This window comes from Bactrocera tryoni, chromosome 2, assembly GCF_016617805.1.
Source record: "Bactrocera tryoni isolate S06 chromosome 2, CSIRO_BtryS06_freeze2, whole genome shotgun sequence".
In the NCBI taxonomy this organism is placed as follows: domain Eukaryota; kingdom Metazoa; phylum Arthropoda; class Insecta; order Diptera; family Tephritidae; genus Bactrocera; species Bactrocera tryoni.
In genome coordinates this window covers 80,345,053-80,364,240 of record NC_052500.1, presented here as the reverse complement: position 1 = coordinate 80,364,240, position 19,188 = coordinate 80,345,053, and the positions used below count along the sequence as shown (strand labels likewise).

At 38.2% G+C, this 19,188-nt stretch overlaps 2 protein-coding genes across 3 annotated transcripts in view; one reads left to right on the top strand and one right to left on the bottom strand.

Annotated features, from left to right (window-relative positions):
- The window catches only part of LOC120767249, a 301,297-nt gene extending 298,170 nt beyond the window's left edge, over positions 1 to 3,127 (bottom strand). For both annotated transcript variants that reach the window (XM_040093103.1, XM_040093105.1), the window contains exon 1: positions 2,568 to 3,127. The gene's annotated coding sequence lies outside the window, so the exon portion shown is untranslated. The remainder of the gene's footprint in view (positions 1 to 2,567) is intronic.
- Positions 3,128 to 9,186: 6,059 nt separating this feature from the next.
- LOC120769346 (protein gurken) lies at positions 9,187 to 14,191 on the top strand. The gene is made up of 3 exons (XM_040096306.1): positions 9,187 to 9,939; positions 12,321 to 13,121; positions 13,359 to 14,191. The coding sequence occupies exons 1-3, from the start codon at positions 9,876 to 9,878 to the stop codon at positions 13,625 to 13,627; spliced, it is 1,134 nt and encodes a 377-aa protein (XP_039952240.1). The 5' UTR covers positions 9,187 to 9,875; the 3' UTR covers positions 13,628 to 14,191.
- The last annotated feature ends 4,997 nt before the right edge of the window (positions 14,192 to 19,188 follow it).

Sequence of the window (19,188 nt, the reverse complement as noted above, 5' to 3'; positions counted from 1 at the left end):
CTCGCAAAATTTTCAATTAGTAGACCTTTTCTAGAGATTACCAAATGGAAATCTTCAATAACTCTCCACAAAGTTCCGCCAAATTTCAGCATCAAAATCAATATTTTAATAAATTTAATTTTAATTATCTCTCTAAAGATTGATCTCAAGCATATAAACAATGTGGTGACATAATGAAAATATAGTCATCATATTCCATATCTGACTTAAAACTTTACGAACAACTCTGTGAAGGGCGTAATTTTTAATATATTATGGTACAGCCACTATAATGAGAAGAACTGCATTTTGAAAGGCTTCAATAACTTTAAATTTTTGGAATTAGCTGAATTTGGGGTAATTTGAATTCTATACGACCAGATCGCTCTAAGTATTGCCTTACATATGAGGAGCTTGTTTTTTAGACTGAGGAGAAAGCTTGATCTGCGGAGCCAGTAAAGCTGTGCAAATATTAACCTGAACTCCTGATTTTCACGTAACTCACCATGTAAGGCCACTTATGGACATACATTTCTACCTGAAAGTACTCTCTATTTTTATGGATTTCTCAGTATTAAGCTCAAAGTTCCATTTCGTAAATCACGGTTTGTCAGAGTTATTATTAGAGTTTCCTGTAGATGGCAAAAAATTATTTGGGGCATACATTTTTGCCATTTTTTGTTGTTGTAACGTCAGAAAGTATTCCCCAAAATAATATCGAGGAATACTGCCCAATTTGCAGTCCTAGGTCAAGAAAAAATATAAACCCATTTCGATTACGTAGAATCTACCATCGTATGCACTGCTCTTTGACGCGTCTTTGCCTTCAATCTAGTAAAATATTATGATAGCTTGGAGTAATTTTAAGGTGTTAGCAGTTCATGGAGATTCTAAAGTGTAAAATGCTTTCGAATGTTAATGTTACTTAGTCAAACTGCACACCCAAAACCACATCTAAGAAAATATTTTTGTATTCTTCTTTTCTCAAGACTTTATTTTTCTTTTTTAAAACTTTGAACAGCGTTTTTTCGAATCAGATAATTGTCGCTCAATAAAAAATTCAGCATGGCGCGTTTTATCTTTGGATTGGACCGAAAAAGTTTTGATTTTGAATAAAAGTAAAAAAGATATCATTAGAGTCTAATTTGCCCTAACCCATTCGTTGATTTACGAAACCTACTGCCAAAATTTTTATATTTTTTTCTGGGTCTACCACTATCTCTGTGAGTTTACCAAAATATAGTGTGAAGTCCATAGTTTTATTATTTCGATAATGAGAAATAGATTCATTACCACAATGCTAAATGCACAAGATCATATGTGAAACCTGGCTAAACAGCCAAATCAACGATAAAGCAAACGAATTTGGTGGAATCAGAAGGGCATGCTGAGTTATGAGCTCTTATATCTCGGTAAAATCATTAATAGGTATGCTACCGGCAACGACCCCTCAAATCGAAGCGAGCAATTGCCGAAAACCACTCGAAATTTGCGACTCGATACGACTCAATAATCGTTCATCATGACAACTCTCAGACTCATCTTGCAATACCTATTAAAAGCTAGTCAGAAACTAGCGGCTGAGAAGTTTTATCTCACCCACCTTACAGCTCAGATCAGACCTTGCGCTATTTAATTGCCATTTATTCTGGTCGTTGCTTAACGCGGTCACTGCAATGCGGTTTACACTAGACGAGGGTATCAAAAATTAATTTCATTCATTCTTGATCGTCAAGCAGGCCCAGTTTTTTGGGATGGAGTTCACAAATTGCCAGAAAGATGCGAAAAGTCATAGTTTCTCATAGGTAATACTTTGAATAATATTATCGTCCATGTCTACATTAAATAAAAAAAAAGTTCCTACATGCCCCTTTGAGTTCCCATAACCTTTCAGTTTCTGATCGAACTCATAAAAATGAAGGAGGAGATTGAGTCCCATAGAATATATGATATATGACCACTTTTCATGAATCGATCGATTTCAGTACAGACAAAGTTCTCAGTAATTTCACAACGACTCAAATAATGTTTAGAGTAAAATTTTTGGTGAAATTTTGTGTGAATAGACTGAGTTATGAAAAAGCATGCTATAAGAAAGAATGGATGTTGGTATATTTTATCAGAGTTAAAAGGTTTATCTCAATAATTTTTAGTATCATATGTATGAGCTGACTCGCGAAATGATTCAGAATATTAATTTTTTGAGGAATGGTTTATCAATATAAAAATGTAAGCTTGGCTTTAAAATATTGATTTTTATCCTATCAAACTTAAACCAAATGGACAGAAATTCCAGTAATATAGAAAGGGTAGATATAATACTTGGTCTAAGATTAAAAATATAGATGTTTATATTAGGGTGTGTCAGAAAAACGAATATTTTTTTCGATTCGTATTCTAAGAAATAGGTCCGATTTATAATGATTTCTTCTTAGAGATGTTTTAGAATCTAGTTTTCAGAATACCAAGCAAAATGCAAATTTCAAATTTTTGATCCACCTTAATATATGTATTTCTATACCTATATACCTATAACTTTAAAATTAAAATAAACAAATATTTAATGTAGGTTTGTATTTACAACTTACTGTCTCTTCACTGGATCACTTCACATAGAAATCATTTTACAGTTTGCAATGTGTGGTTGCAAGGAAGCTTATCAGAATTCACTTTGAAATTTCACCGTAATTAATTGAGACACTACTCTCTACATATAAATGCGATAATTATCATCACTAAGGCTTACACAGCAGCGGTAATCATTAACATAAAAATCGTTAAAGAATCGAGATGTTAATTTAGACAAAAAAAATATTGATAAACTGCATTAAAAATCTACACTTTTAAGCGTTGTATGAGATTTTCGAAAAATTCACTTTCAAGGATTTTTTTCTAGTATTTCAAATTTTTCACTGTTAACTTGTCCAAAACCAATGCCTTAAATGTAAGCGCTAAATTTTATACGCCTTTCCAAACAACACACTATTTTTGGTCTAAGCCTCGATTTAATTTCACTCTAATCGCTTTTTTGTTGTTTCTTCGAAAATTCACTACAAAATAATTTCGCACGCACACCAAAAATATCAACGAAGACGATGACGATAACGACTACGACGACGACCTCACAATTTCGCGCACAACGCCAGACTACAACGAATGTTAGCGTTACTAAAGCAACTCGCAACTCAGCGCTGGCCCACTGACGGCCGCGGCGAACACGGCACTTGAGCGGCGCAGCTTCCAGCAGTCACACGCACATAAAAACCAGCAAAAGCGTTGTGCAAAATTCGCTAAACAGCGAGCAGCTGAGGCAGCGCATTCAAATGATGCGCTTTACATGCGTCGCGTTTGTTATTGCTGTTATTGCTGTCGTTGTTGTATTTACAAATTTCGTTTCGTATCGACAACGCTGCAGCTGCTTAGGCTTTCGTGCTTTTGCAACGCTCGAGCGTTAAGCTTTTCTATTTCGATTTGGTGGTTGTTGTTATTGTTTTAGTTTGCGCTTACCGGCTCACTCTCGTATATTATGTATTTTATTTTTTTATCGCATTTAATTGAGCAGATGCTTTTGTCAGACTTCACTGCACATTTCCAGCGCCGATCGACATATCGACCCAGCGACTCAGTTTCCACAATGCCACATCAAAGGAGGGGGACGCGCGCGTCAACGTCAGCGCAGAGTGCAAAAGTGACGCTGGCAACAAGACGAATGCAATGTAGCGCTTGACCGCTAGCGACAGAGAGTACACCGAATAGAGCGCTTGAGAGAGTTTCGCGAGCGCAAAGAATTTCGCACTGCTCAGCTTTTTTGTGTGTGTGTGTTTGCGTGTGAATATATGTGTGCAACGATCGAATTAGTAGCCGCAATAATTTTGCCATACCACCTTTGCACTAAACAAACGCTACTAAAACGCATTGTTGTTGCTTTTGTTTACATCTTGCTTGTTTATTCGTGCTCTATAGCCATACAATCGGCGCTCTCACGTCGAAAAAGAATCTAAAAAATCATTAAAGATTAACACCAGCAAACACTTCGGCGCACACTCGCACGCATGGCCGCACAAACCCAGTGGCGGCAAATAAAACAACAACAAGGCAACAAACAAACAAACACTTTTTGCGTCTGCTAAGCGACCGAACCGATTGGTGTGCCACCTCACACGTCCACGTACAACTGGCGAATGATGCGTCTACTGGGGTTGGGGCATGTTGGCCCTCGGCTCTTGGCTGCTGGCAGGTGAGCGTCAGCACAGCGGCAAAAGTGGAAATAGCAGTCCAAAACCAGCTTGCTACAAACAACTAAGAAAAAACACTATTTGCTGTCGCAACTAAAGCCAGCGCACACTCATGTGCCACACACACGTAGGAGCGCGCCGCAGCGCTGCAAGCTTTCGCATAAGCGTCAGCAAACCCAAACGTCAGCCAAATAGTACACAGTAACTTTGGCATTCTGTCGTTCACTCGGTTGTTCGGTCTGTTGTGTTGTCGGCCGTTGTCTTGGTGGAGGCACGCGTTTTATGCACTACAACAAACACTTGTTAAAGTTTACTATGTTTCTCTGTGCTTCAATCAGTTTTTGCAGGCAGTCAGTCGCATACTCAACAAACACACACCAGCATGTGGGCTCAGCTTCGTGCTCTGTCAGTCGTTGTCGCTGTTTGTCAGTCGCTTTGGCCTACTGGCTTACGTCTGCCCTATGCATCACGCCGTGCCACGCTTCTTCCGTTTGCGGTCTAACTTCGCTGCTCATAGTCTTGCTTCCATTGCTTACACGGCAGCGCACCGCAATTGTTGTGTCGACGTCACACATTTTGTTTGTGACTGTAGGCGTCATGGCTTGCTCTCAATGTAGTTGCTGAGAGCGCACACCCAACGAAAAAGATTGCCGACATAGTAAGCGAAATAAAAAACAATAAAATGTTTTGAGCTTGTAGAACTAAGATGTGAAGTAAATTAGGAAATGAAAGATTAGTCCAAACACTAGAGAAATGTCTAGAAATGTCGAAGTCTAATCGACAGTCCTCCAAATGAACTGGATACTAAGAACCCGTTCGAAAGAATGGAAAAACGCAACAATCGGTACCAAGGTTATGGCGCCTGTAGTTTGGGATGTGCCTTAAATAATTTTTATTGGCTACATTGAAAAATTAAGGACCACCAACTGCGACTATAACATAACGTTATTGGATCGTTTGAGGACGAAATCACAGAAAAACGGTCGCATTTGAAGAAAAAGAAACTGCGATTTCGCCAAGAAAATGCACCGTATCTGAAGTCAAAAAGTCATGAATTGGGTCGAATTGCTTTTGTCTCCACCGTATTCTCCAGATGTGGCCCCCAGTGACTATTTCCTCTTATCCAATTCTCAAAAGAATACTCGGTGGAAAGAATGGAAAGAAATTTTCGTCGAATGAAGAAGTGATCGCCAAAACTGAAGCCTATTTTGAAGCAAATGACAAATTGTACTACAAAAATGAAATTTACCTTTTCTATAAAAATGTGGTTTACTATGGTAGGCCGGGGACTGACCTGTTATCTGTTATCCGACCACAACTTCGAAGTGGTCATAAAGAGCAATTAACCGCAAATACCTCAGCCCTAAATGTTCCGACGAGGCTCCCATTGGTATGATAAGATAGACTATCACGAAAAATACTTATTGATAGGACTTCAAGGTAAACCACTATGAAAGAAAAGCATTGCTATGTTATATTATATATATTTTTCATTAGATATCCCAAAAACTTATAACTTATCAAATAAGCGCTCATAAGCTTTTCTGCTGACAGGCGGACATGCTTGAAAAGTTTAAACTGGTCACCTCATTACACTACCTTACATTTTAGGCACTCACTCTCTCTTTAGCTTGCTCTCCTCAATGGTCCGCAGCGAAGCAACCTATCCACTCAATGCATTTGTTGGCAGTTCCACATACACACACACCTAACCCTTGACAATTCAAAATCCCGCACATTTGGCGCTCTCTTCAGCCCAACCGTTAAGTTAAGCAAACTAACAACAACAGCAAAACCAATTGACATTTACGGCTGCCGCTTCGCTGCACAAACATTCGCAAGCATCGCGCTGAAGAACATATAAACACATAAAAGTACATGAAAGCGCAAACCGGCTGTCAAAAAGGTTTTCATTTGGTATACATGATAAGGGCAAATGCATGAATGTGCAAGGAGAACGAAGGAAGATAATATATAAACTTCCTTAAATAATTTAAATGTATCTCTCTCTCATTTCTAATAACTAACATATACATATTTACATACATATATTGGAGTGGACTTTGTAGGTCTAACATTTTCTACTTTTCTTTGGGGACTTGTTTCTCTCTCAAACATTTGCAGAAAAATGTGCAGTGAGCGCCAAATATCATAAACATGCATACGAGTATGAGTACCAAGTGATGTGCTCTCTGGCTTTGAAAGCAAAATAAAATGAATTTGTTGCCACCAAACCAATTGGCATTCATACCAACAGTTCGAACAGGTTCGGCATGGACATATTGTATACCCTTCAAGTAGTATTAAAGTACAATATAAATAGGCATTTGTTTTTGAAAAAAACACATATTCAGGTATTTTGACACAAATCTTTATTGCGACCTTCAAAATAAGCTTCTGAGCAAATACAAACATGTCAACGCTTAATCCAATTTTCGATACTTTTATATGCTTTGCTTTGGCTGAGCTTCAGTGCCTTCAGCTAATTTTGATTTTTTCGTTTTGGATATTCACGAATCTACGATCGCCTCCAGCGATGATGAGTTTGATTAAAGTGGGCTCACATTTACTTTGACAAGCATCTCCTTCGCGACTTTGACGTCCTTTTTGCAAAAGATTCACATATTTTAGTATGAGTCTAACAATGTCATACTTCACATCCAAAATATTAACCAAAATGCGTTGAGTTGATTCATTAGAGAAAGAAAGAGAGCGAGAGACATTGCACTCTTTATTAATGTATATTGCTGATGGAAAGCTTTATATTAATGTACAGTGAAGAACAACAAACTGGAGCCCGTTACGCTTCAGGTTGGTTAGAATTTAAAATTTAAAACTTAATGGTTTCTTACCAGTTTGAGCTTTTCTTGTTTGAACACACTTGAGACCCAACATTCATTACTGGATAATATTCAACCTAATAGACTATGTACGTCCAGCACGCAGTGAAGAACATAAAGCAGGCGTAGCTGAGAGTGTACCGTGAAGAGTCGATTCGGCGACGTTCGCATCAACTCGGATTGACGTTTGGAACGACCTGGTGCATTTTACGTCGAGATCTTAAATTGAAAGTATACAAAATACAGCTTGTGCAAGAACTCGGTCGACCTTCCCAAGCCACACCGCTTCTATGGGCTCCGGAAAAGTTCCAAGAAAATCAGCGATAAGACCCATTTCTGGCTCAATAGATATGTCAATAAGCAAAATTGTCACATTTGGCACAGAGCTACTTGAAGAAATTCAAGAGCTTCCATATCGGCCAAAAAAAAAAACGGTTTGTGGGCCGGTGGAATCATCGGTCCATATTTCTTCAAATGTGAGAACGTAAACATCAATTTCGACCGTTATCGCACCATGATAACAGACTATTTGATGCCAGAAATTGAAGCTCGTGATCTCAGCGACATTTGGTTTCAACAAGAAGGCGCCACTTTCCACAATGAATTTATTGAGAGAATACTTCGGTGAGTAGATACTTTCACATTTTGGGTCGGTCCATTAGAGACCAAGATAGACTTTTTCTGTAGGGATATGTAAAATCTAAAGTTTATGTAGACAATTCCTCTTCAATTCAGGCCTGGAATCAAAAAATCACTCATGTCAGTCGCCAATTACCACTCAAAATGCTCCAACGAGTCATTGAAAATTGGACTCAACCGGTGGACCATCCGAGACGAAGCCGCGGCCAACATTTGAAAGAGATAATTTTCAAAAAATAAATGTTCTTTAGTATGATAACAAACATTACCTATTAAATTTGAAGTTTCTATGTTTTTTCTTTAAAAAAGTAGGGAACCTCAAAACCGATCACCCTTTACATAGCTGTCATACAAATTGAACGATCAAAACCAAGTCGTCGTACAGAAAACATTTTTATTTGACGAGATATCCTCACGAAATTTTAACAAAATTATATTCTAAGGCATCGGTACAATATCCAAAAAAATTCAGATCGGATTACTATAGCATAAAGCTGCCGTACAAACTGAACGATCGAAATGGAGTACTTGTACGAACTTTATTTTATCTCATGAGATATCATTACGAAATTTGGTTGGAATTATTATGGGAGGCATCCGCTATATATTTTCACATAAATTTTGAGGTTATATGGAAAAGAGTGATAACAGAAGTTTTAGTTCTTTTCGTTACCTACAACATTTCCATATAACTTTTTTCTATCAGGCCCGTTTTTGAGCCTTAAAACTGCAACCCCGATCTTCCCAATTCTCTTCACGACCACAGAAGAGATATACGCTCGTCTAATTTCATTAGAGAAATTTTAATTTTTTTATAATTTCTTCGATTTTGATGTATAAATAAATACATGCATACGTATATACTTATCAAAAAACGCGCAGGCATATATGTATATAAATACATTCCTTTACTGTCAAATTTATTGTTTCACTTTAATTGCGTTTATTTTGTAATCTTTTGACGTGACGTTCCTGGCGCTGTACACGAAGAGCAACACCGTCGACCCACCAACAACACCTCAAACATTTTGTCTATCACTCACCTACTGATTGCCCATTTGTAATGCTTTAATCGCATAGAAAACAAATAAACGAAAAATGCAATAATTTTCATTCACTTTCGTGCCTCCACCACACCGCAAACACTTAAACACCTCCCCCGCACCCACAACAAAAACGCACAAATTGTTCTGAAATAAAAGCGTCTACGCTAATAAAAGCTATTTTGGCATTCCTTGCAGCCAGCGCGATTCTCCCACGCGCACGCCTTAAATCAACGGGCGTCCCCCAGCCCCGCAAGCATCCACAATGTGGGCGCGTCAACGCGGTGTCTCTCTAAAATTGTAACGAAAAAGAAATGTACTGCAATGACATTCGACGCTGTGGACGCTGCGCGCGACGATCTGCTATGAACGAATTGTAGATCCACGGCGGCCTGTCACCACGCTCGCGCCGCCCATTCACCACAGTCTCATTTTGTGCGCCCATTGACGAGCAACGGGATTCGACGTACGCGTACGCGTCCAAGCAATTACTACGTAGCGAGTAGTTTTGCGCTTCGTGTTAATACAGCGTTCTTTAAATCTTCAAAATAATTTTCCAAAAAACTAATTCAAATAAAGTGGTTTTGTACATTAAAGTGGTGAATTAAGATATGTTTTAAAAAAAGAAAAAGAGTAATTAAGGAAAGCACCACATATTTGCGGTTATGTGACTCATATTGAATGCCAACGCGTGTCTCTCTCGCTCTTTAACCGCGCAGTGTGTCGTTCCAGTAATCGCGTTCCAACATTGACATCGAACTTTTTGTCTAAAAATTTCTACATACAATTTCTCACAGTGTACGCGCTATGAGCATGCAAGTTTTACGCATTTTTCTTGTTAATATTTGCAACGAATTTTCGTGGTTACACGTGTAGCGCACGATCGTGTTGCTGCAGTAGCATCACCTTCAATTAACCTCTCGATTTTCAGTTGGATTTTTGGCGCTTCACTGCTCGTCGTCGCCGCCTGCTGCTGTCTGAATTACTGTTTGGATATCTGTTTTTGTTTTTCAATTAGATATTGAAGAATCCACTTTATTTGACTTTTTCGCGTTCTTTTCTTCTCGCACAACACGCTTATTCGCCACACACGTTCTCAGTGTGGTGAATATCGTTTATGACCGCTTAATATTTGTATAATGCAAATTTCGGAAAATTTGCTGAGAGTAATTTTCATGCTGTCAACAATCGTCGCAGTGACGGGTACGTACACGCAAACACATATATGTATAACAAAAACACGTCTGCTCATAGCTTATGTCTACGAAAGCAGCGTTTTCTTTGTTGTCCAAGGAAGTGTGCGATCTAGACGCCAGCGAATAAATTTCAACTGCAGCGTTATTACTCATAAGATGAAATTTTCAACGGAAATGTTTATGAGAACTGTTTACTTATGAAAAAGATATACACAGAAATATAGCAAATTATAATTGTCGATATTATAGATGGGCACGTCTTCCGTTAGATTTGACTCATTAGAGTTCTATGAGGCCATATTTGGGTGTTGAAATAAAAATGCACTAATTTCTTAAAAATGACTACAGAATTTCTTCTTTCACTGCGGCAACCTCACACTTTTATCACCAAGTCCGTATATCATACGTGGAAGCAAGCAATAATCATATAGAGTTAAGACCTCTGTACAGTTTTGAACTTGTAGTATGTATCTCATACTTTGTCAATTTGTTTAACCTGAAAACAACCACGGAATTTGTAGACCCATTATCTTTATATGAAGAGTCAATTTTCGATTTTATTAATATCTATAACTATCCATCGCGCTGATATTGTATATCTAAGAATGCTCTCCGTATTTCATAAAATTATGCTGCCTTCGGCAACTTCTCTAAACATTTTCGTACTAAAAGTTTCTGGAGGCTTACTTTTTATATGCTGATATGGTATATTAAGTTGGTATATGGTATATTAACACCTTCGCGGACGTGAATGCTACAGCATTCATTTTCATACTGATGCAAAACGACGAGAATGCTATAGCATTCAAATTTTAAAGCCAATTTTTATTCATTTAATTTTTTACAATCTTAAGTTTTTGTAATTAATACACATTTCATAATAATGACCAATTGGTTCATTAGATACTTTTATATTATTTTATCTTTTCTCCGTGTATTTACAAATTTTCTCACGTCATTCTGGTTGAAAAATATTATCTATATCGTCGTGGATGCTATAGCATTCATTGTATGTAACGGTTAAAATACGATGTTCTGACTACTCTTATAATATATGTCTAATTAGATTTAGGACATTACAACTAGTTTCAAAAATAATTGCCTGTATAATTTTGCAGCTCCCTAAATTTTTTTGCGTCCGCGAACGTGTTGAGTTTGCCTGGATCTTTGTAATGCACAAGAGCAAACGTCGGAGGCACCATAGAGTATATACATACATATGTGTATCATCGTGCGAAGGCCCTTACACGAACCAGTATCTCACTTTTTGAGCTATTGGTCTCAAATTTTGCACATGTCCTTTTGTTATCAAGAAGCTTATTTTTTGTAGGAATCGCCCATATTGGTTAACTATAGCACACTTGTATAACTGCCATACAAACTGACCGATCACACTCAAGTCTTTGTTTGGAAAACTTTTAGTTGATGAGATATATTCATGAAATTTGGCACAGATTATTATCCAAAATATCGTTAGAATTTCCGAATAAATTATTCAGATCGGACTACTAAAGCATATAGCTGCCATACAAACGGATCGATTAAAATCAAGATGACTAACTATTGTAGTTCGGCGCAGCATCTGATCGAAGTTAACAACCTTATACAAGGGAGCTGGTAGTCTATTGAAATTTCAATTATGGATTTACTTTTAACTCAATATGCTCCAAGAACTCTATTCATAAATTAATGGTGATCGCATATTTTGTCTGTTCACCACTTTAATTGAAAAACAATATTCTTACTACCTTATGCGATGTAGTTATTGTATTGTCGTGTGTCTAGACTTTACACAAGATATACATATGTAGAGCCTTGAAAGATCTGACGGCATTTTTGGAAAAACTTTTTCATCCCAGAATACTCCCGAAAGTTTATGTACATATACCGATTGGTGACTGCGAATTGAAATACACCTCTTAGGTGTTCATCATAACTGCGAACCTAACCACGTTCTTTAAAGTAATAGTAGGCACCTCTAACAAGATCATTATGTTCGCCAAATCAAGAACTATGATACGATTATCAAATGACTACTGTTAAAATTTGGTTCCCACAGTGTTCCACAAGTTTAAACTTTTCGTAATTGGATTAGATTTATACCAAGAAAACTTTAAGCTATAGTAAAGTATAACTTTTCTATGCTAAAGTTGATTGTCCTTTGAAGACACACATAGAAGTGATTTAGGGTTCACTACTTTCATTGTAAACAAACTTTCACTTTAACCACGACTTGAAAGCAGTCTGCTTGTAGAGCTACCTTAAGTTATTCGTACCACTTTCATTCAAATATCGACTAATACTATCATTCGTTTCAAATAATCTCTATAAATATCAAAATCTAACCTCGACTAATGAAATTTTGTCACCTGGTCCGCTTCCATACAGATTGTTGTTCGAGCCGATTATTACTGCTCAAGGAACACACACTGCAGATCGTACAACAACAGCGTTTGCATCATTCGCAAAGCGATGATTACGATTACGAACACGAAGATTACGAGCAGTTGCAACAGCAGCAATATGAACAACAACAGCAGCAACAACAAAAGTTACCACACTATGTGGAATTAGCCAAAAGCGATATTGACTATATAAAAAACTACACAAATGAGCACACGCGCTCGAAGAACAAGGATGGACATGAGGAGAATAGCACCGAAGCGGATATATTCGGTGCTGCAATGCAGTTGGGGAACTTCGATAGTGATTCATTTGAAAGTTTGCTTGGGATATTTGATGCAGCAGCTTTCGACACAACAACAACAACTACAACAGAAATGAGTACAACAAGCTTAAGCAGTGCCATCCCACACTCAACCACAACGGCGGCGACTACGATCGCCCTGCAAAGCACACGCGCTGAGAGTGCGATCAGTACAACTCAAAGAGCGCGAACTTCTGCCGTCGTGGATGAGCAACAGAATGTAGAGGTGAGCTCCACAACAATACCGATCCCTGCATCCACGACAATCGCCAGTAGCGTTGGTGATGGTATGGAGAATGTTATGAACGACTTGAAGACCGTGCGCGATCTTTTGTCACTTCCCTGCAGCGGTCAGTTCAATACCGAGTTCTGCTTGAACCGTGGGCGCTGCTTTCGTTATCCCATCGGCAATGATACGATACATTCGTGTATTTGCGCTGATGGCTACATCGGTGAACGTTGCGAATCGAAGAGTATGAACGGTGAGTAGCGGACGTAGTTATGTAAGTAGAAGTTGAAGAAAGAGTAAAAGTTATGTTAGCGCTGAAAAATTAAGGGTTTACTGATGGTACAAAAAGAGCTCATTACAAAAGCTCAATATGAGAGTTTATGATCGATAGTCCCTCAAATGTCGCACATTTTATATCATAGAGACAAAGTTCCCGAAATCTCCTCAGCAAAATTGATGAGTTTTCACAATTTTTTATTTCTCCTTGCAGGTTCCTTCATCCCCTCCATTGCTGGCGCTGGCAAGAAGCAGAAAATACTTATGGCGCGCATCGTCTTCTCCTTCCCCATGCTGGTGGCGCTCTCTGTCATATATATAATGGTTGGCGCAGCGATCGTTTTCAAGCGCCCCATCCCGCCGCCTCACAACACGAAAGAACGTATCGAGCTTTTGCCTGATGACGACGCTGGTGAGCTTATTCTGTTGAATTCGTATCCAGTCGTCGACCAGACAGTTACTTACGCAAGCTTTATGGACTAGTGCAAAGTTATTTGCAGACAAATTTCAAATTCAACATTTTTCTCTCGAAAGAAAGTACTTAAATTATTTGTATATATTATGCTTAGTGCTTTTTAAATGCAACGCAGTAGTTTTGTAGCGCTTTTTCAACACTTTCTTTCACGCACACATACTTAGTTATTGTATATAATTATGCTTAAAGTAAATAATATATTTTAGCTTTATTACCTTAGTAATTTATTCACGCTTCAACTTTCCGCTCGTGTGAAAGTTATTGTTTTCTCTTTTTTCCAATTCTTGGTGAGCTTTAAAGCTTACCACACATACATATACTAGTATGGTAGTGCTTTTTAATAGCTTTAATTTATTATAGTTTGGGGAAAGCGCGCATTCCCATTTAAGTTTTGTTTTTGCCAAATTTGGTTAAAATACCGTTATGCATATATTTTTTTTTGTATTCTAAGCATACTTCACTGAAGCTTCAGTAGAAATTTGTAGTATTTTCTTAAAAATATCAAATATATTTATACATTGCTATGTACTAATAATAATTTTCACTTTTTCACTGCATTTTGCAGTATATTTATGCACATTTATAAATTTCTAAAAAAGATAACGGAAACCGGTTTTCCACATTCGTAAAATGTACTTGTTTTTTACAAAAAAAAAAATAAAATAAAAAATACTAATAACATGAAAAAAAGCTTGGAAGTTGTCTTTCTCTTAAAGTATGCTTTAAAAAGCTCCAAAAAATTAGCTTTTTAAGCTCACTCTAAGGTTACGATAATTTAGGTTTGTAGAAAGTTGCGCAAATATTGATCTAATAAAAATATTTGTCAGAAGCGGATAAGACTGAAAGTTTTGATAAAGGTTTCTTTAGAAAACATCAGATGAGCTTTTGAAGCTCACTTTAAGGTTCCGATAATCATTTAAGGTTTGTGGAAAGGTGCGCAAATATTGATCTAATAAACAAATCGATTAGAAGCGGGTAAGACTGCAAGTTTATATATCAACGAATGAGCTTTTTAAGCTCACTTTAAACTTCTGATTAAAATTTTAGATTTGTAGCAAGTTTTGCTAGTAGTGATTTAATCGAAAAATCGATCAATTGCGGGCGAAAACTTTTTAAGCTCTCTTTAAGACTTTTATATAGATTTTATAGAAGTTTTGATAAAATTTACTTTAGAAAATGTCAGATGAGCTTTTTAAGTTGACTCTACTGTTTTGATGCACACCTTATATTTGTGGAAGTCGCGGCTGAAATCAGCTCTTCAATCTCTATGTAAGTTTACGATAAATTGATATTCGATAGATTTTTGATTTGTGGATAGATTAATTAAACAGATGATTAAACATTGGTAGATAAGGTCAAAAAGCTTAGCCAGCTCAATCTTAACAAAAATGTCTACTATACCTATATATTTTATATATTTTGTGGTCATAACTCGCTAGTCAAGCAGTATCTAGGAATAGCACCAGGCTACTGCATCGTCATACTCGTTCGAGTTCTTGGTCAATGTGGAATCGAGACTCCTGTTTGAATCAGCCTAACCTTCTGATGGAATTGCTGCATAGCATACTCTTGAAACAAGAAAAGTATAGTACCAACATTTTCTGAGATCTGTACTAGAGAAGAAATCTTGGCAGTAGTATACGGACCGTGAATGTAAATCAATTCAGTACGGTCTGGTATCCAGTTAAAGTAGCGTAAACAGAGAATATCCTAGTTTAGAACTAGATTTTCTCTAACACGAAAAAAGTTTGTACAGAGCTTTCTTAATCGAGGATCCATAGTTTAAGGTCATTCACTCATTTTTTTTTAAATATCTAAGAGCTCCCTTATCTATTACACAAACTTTCAACTTTTAAGTTTAAATTAATGAGAAATTGATCAGACAATCAAACTCTATAGCCTCTAAACTCGTTTGATTCAACCAATGAGGCCCGACATGCCAAGATGTTACGCAGCAAATACTCGTGAGTACAACCAAAGCAAAATGAAATATTTGCGAGAGATATTTTTGCAGAAGCTGCAAAGCTCGCTCTCACAAAACGGCACATGTTAAGCACGTGAGTTTGTCGGAACAGCTGGTAAGTCGCCGCGCTGCCTGGTGCTACTCGTGCTGTCGACGTAAAAAGCACGTTATGCCTAACTACCTGGGCTTGGAAAGGGCGAGAAGACAAAACATTTTCTGCTATCTATTGAAAGATACTGTTTTATTTTATTATGCTTGGCAACGAACATCGACCCCTAGAAGGTGGCCTAGTGTAGGGTAGTAGTGATGGAGCACTGTAGCTTTTTGTGAGTGTGGTTGCTGGTGGGAGAGTTTTGAAGTGTTAATGAGAGCGAAGTTTGTTTGTTTGAATTACATATCTGCTTCAACAACAAAATTAGATGTAGTCACTTGCTAAGGGTTGCAAATTTGGAGAAGAACCCTTTCGTTGGTTTTTGTGTGGAATAGAGGGAAAACGTGGGATTGTATGATAAGTTCGAAATAATTTTTGAAGAAAAATATTTACTGTCAACACTTTCGCTAAAAATATATGGATATATTCTGGTATTACCGTTAGAAATGTTAGGTCTGATTCTGTATAACACACTTACATAAAACTAGGACAGACAAGAAAAGCTCAAGATTGACAGATTTCATACTTAATTTGAGAGATTGAAATATATTTCAATGACACGTGGAGAGAATTCTAATGAAGATCAACTATTATGATATAAGAAAAGTGGGCATGAGAAAAAAATTGGAACACATCCTCTGCTTCTGTACGGATTTGCCTAGAACGCGGCTTCGATATTTAGGAGCCTCGCAGTTCAAAGGACGTCCTGCATGAAGTAAGCTTCAGCTTGTTTTAATAATGAACTTTCTTCTGGCATCACTAAGGACCTGTAGGTCTATAAGTGGTCTGACAGCCAGCCAGCGTCACCTAACCTAACCAAACTAATACAAAAGATTAATTTTCTCCGCCTTCGAGACACTGTATGCATCTGTCACGTGGGTGCTACAACTGTATATGATTATTAACTGTATTTAGGGTCACATAGGACCACAAATGTTTGGTTAGCCAGCGAAACAGATAGAGAAAGAGCGCGTTACTGAGAGCAGAGTGTGAGCGACCAGCACAAGGATGGGTGGCTAAATATAGGCAGTTTGTGAAAAAGCTATTTTTGAACCAGCAATTAAACGGATGAGAAAAAACTACCACCCTGGAAGCATTCTGATGATAAAAAACGAGAGAGAGAGAGAGTGTGTGTGTAAAAGAGCGTAGTGTTAATCTTTGAATTAGTAGTATCATAGCAGTAAGAAAGCGAAGGGTGAGAGTAACAAATTTTGGGCATCCCCCAGCAGGTGTTGCTCACAACAACAGTTAAACGCAGGCATATTTGTGTAACTTTACAAAACACCTTGCGCTCCCAACCGGTTGCACGGTGGTATTTTCAGCTGGAAGTCACCGACGGCAACCGACATTGACGACATTGGAAAATTGTTGCCAAGCGCCTCGTCGGCAGAAACAGCTGTTGTGTAAAATGCCCTTATAGCCGGTGTAAGCGATTAGCGGTAGCGGGGCATGTGCAGTTGGAGGTGGTGGAGCGGAAATTAAGCAAACGACACCGGGTTAGACATTGGGGTGGCTCTCAGAGCACATTGCCGGCGAACGCAGTGGGGTTTGACGAGCACGTGATTTCGCTGCCGGTGTACGGGGTAACCGCAGTTGGGTTGAGTGAGGTTCAACAACGCGCTGGAGACCGGCTTTAAGCGGGCACCGGTAGTGGGTGGCCGCAAAGTTCGTTGTAAGTTTTATGGGAAACTGGAATGAAAGTGAAAATGGTTTTCGAAATCCGGTTGTGTGTATACATATGTGCGCGGTGGCGTTTGTATGTGTTGGGTTGCGAAAATATTTTTGTGTATCTAACGAATGCATTGTGGGGTTGCTATGTGCGATTCAGCTTGATGGGGGGTGGCTGGGCAAATGATTAATGCGTATGGCCGCGTGTGTTTGTGTGCGGTCTGCGGTTTGGACTCGTGACTTTGCATGCGTTTACCCGTGTGCGTGTGTTTGTGTAAGTATTTTTGAATGCCTGTGCTAAAATAATTTCATTTATGTGCATATTTTCAAATGAATTCAAATGCTTATTGTTTTTATTCGATATTTGTTTTTGTTGTTTTGAGATTTTAGACACAGATTTCCAATATGTATACTGCGCCTAATTTTCAACAGCATGAATATTAATTAGCATTCATTTATTAACACTCATTCATTGGGAAAATTTCGGCTGTATTATTATAATACTCTGTTTGTAATCCTTTGAAAGCCGAGGCATTGAATTCATGACATGCCATCAAAACAAATAGTGACTAAAACAAGAAAAAGCGTTGCTTCCGGCATTACCGAAGCTATAAGACTTTTATAGGTACATTACTTATAGCTTAAAATAGTATACAAGGATCTGTATGTTGATATTGATCGATCCGTCTCTATGCCAGCTATATCCTATAGCGGTCCGATATGAAAAATTTAGTCGGTGATTGTAACGCTGTCTTAGAAAATAATCTTTACTCAATTTCGTGAAGATACATTTTCAAATAAAAAGGTTTTCTTTACAAGAAATAGCTGAAAGAAGAAGTCATGCGACCCGTGTCGAGGATCAACCTGGCTGGCAACCCTTAAATAGCCCAGTCTCGAACGGAGCTTACGGATACTTGGCGCCCTCAGTAATAAGACAGACGCTCGTGGGTCGAAAACATAAACCAAATTAATAATAAAAAAGGAGAATTGAAGGAGTTCAGATTTTCCGTAAAAAACCTTGATAGAAGTAACTCCAAAAGAGGGCAGCAACGAAATAGCCAATTCCCAATTACCGTGTACCAGTATTTTATCGAGCCAAGTAGTATTTTTTCGGAGATCTAACCTCGTTTGATCAAAGATTGGTCTCGCTGCTAGTAATGCGTCTGCCAGGGAGTGGCCTGTTTTTAAGGTCGATGACCCGAAAAAGGCAAGACAGGTAGAGAAGTGACGTGCTGCCTCCCTTTTGAGAAGAGTGCAACTGCAACCGGCAACCAATGAGAAGCTTTTAACACAATTCCACGAATCTATTGATTTTGCGAAAGCAGTCCTATCTAATTTTAAGCTCGAACCGCCAACTGTGGAATCCACGAGACAGAGCGGAAGAGGCTAAGCCGTCAGTCAAAAGATCGAAGGCGAAGGGAGTAACGCCCGCAAAATCGTTTGCTGATGTGATCCGGAACAGCATTATCATTGGTGTGCTGGATGGAGGAGATCCCAAAGGAAGAATTCCCAGACCCCAATGAAAATGGAGCGCTTAAGATGCTACTATGCAAAACGTCATGCAAAGATGCCGGCTGGTACCAGTGCCAAATCAAAATGATTGCCTGCAAGAACAGGAGATTGGCCATATTATACAAAGCCGTTGTAGCCAAGGTATAAGTATAAGAGGTACATATGTATATGCCAGAGCTAAACTGGTAGCGGTGGCCAAAAAGGACATCACGGCTATACCACACAGCCGGGCCAGATAATGAATTCGGGACGAGTATTTAAATGAAAGTGGAAAT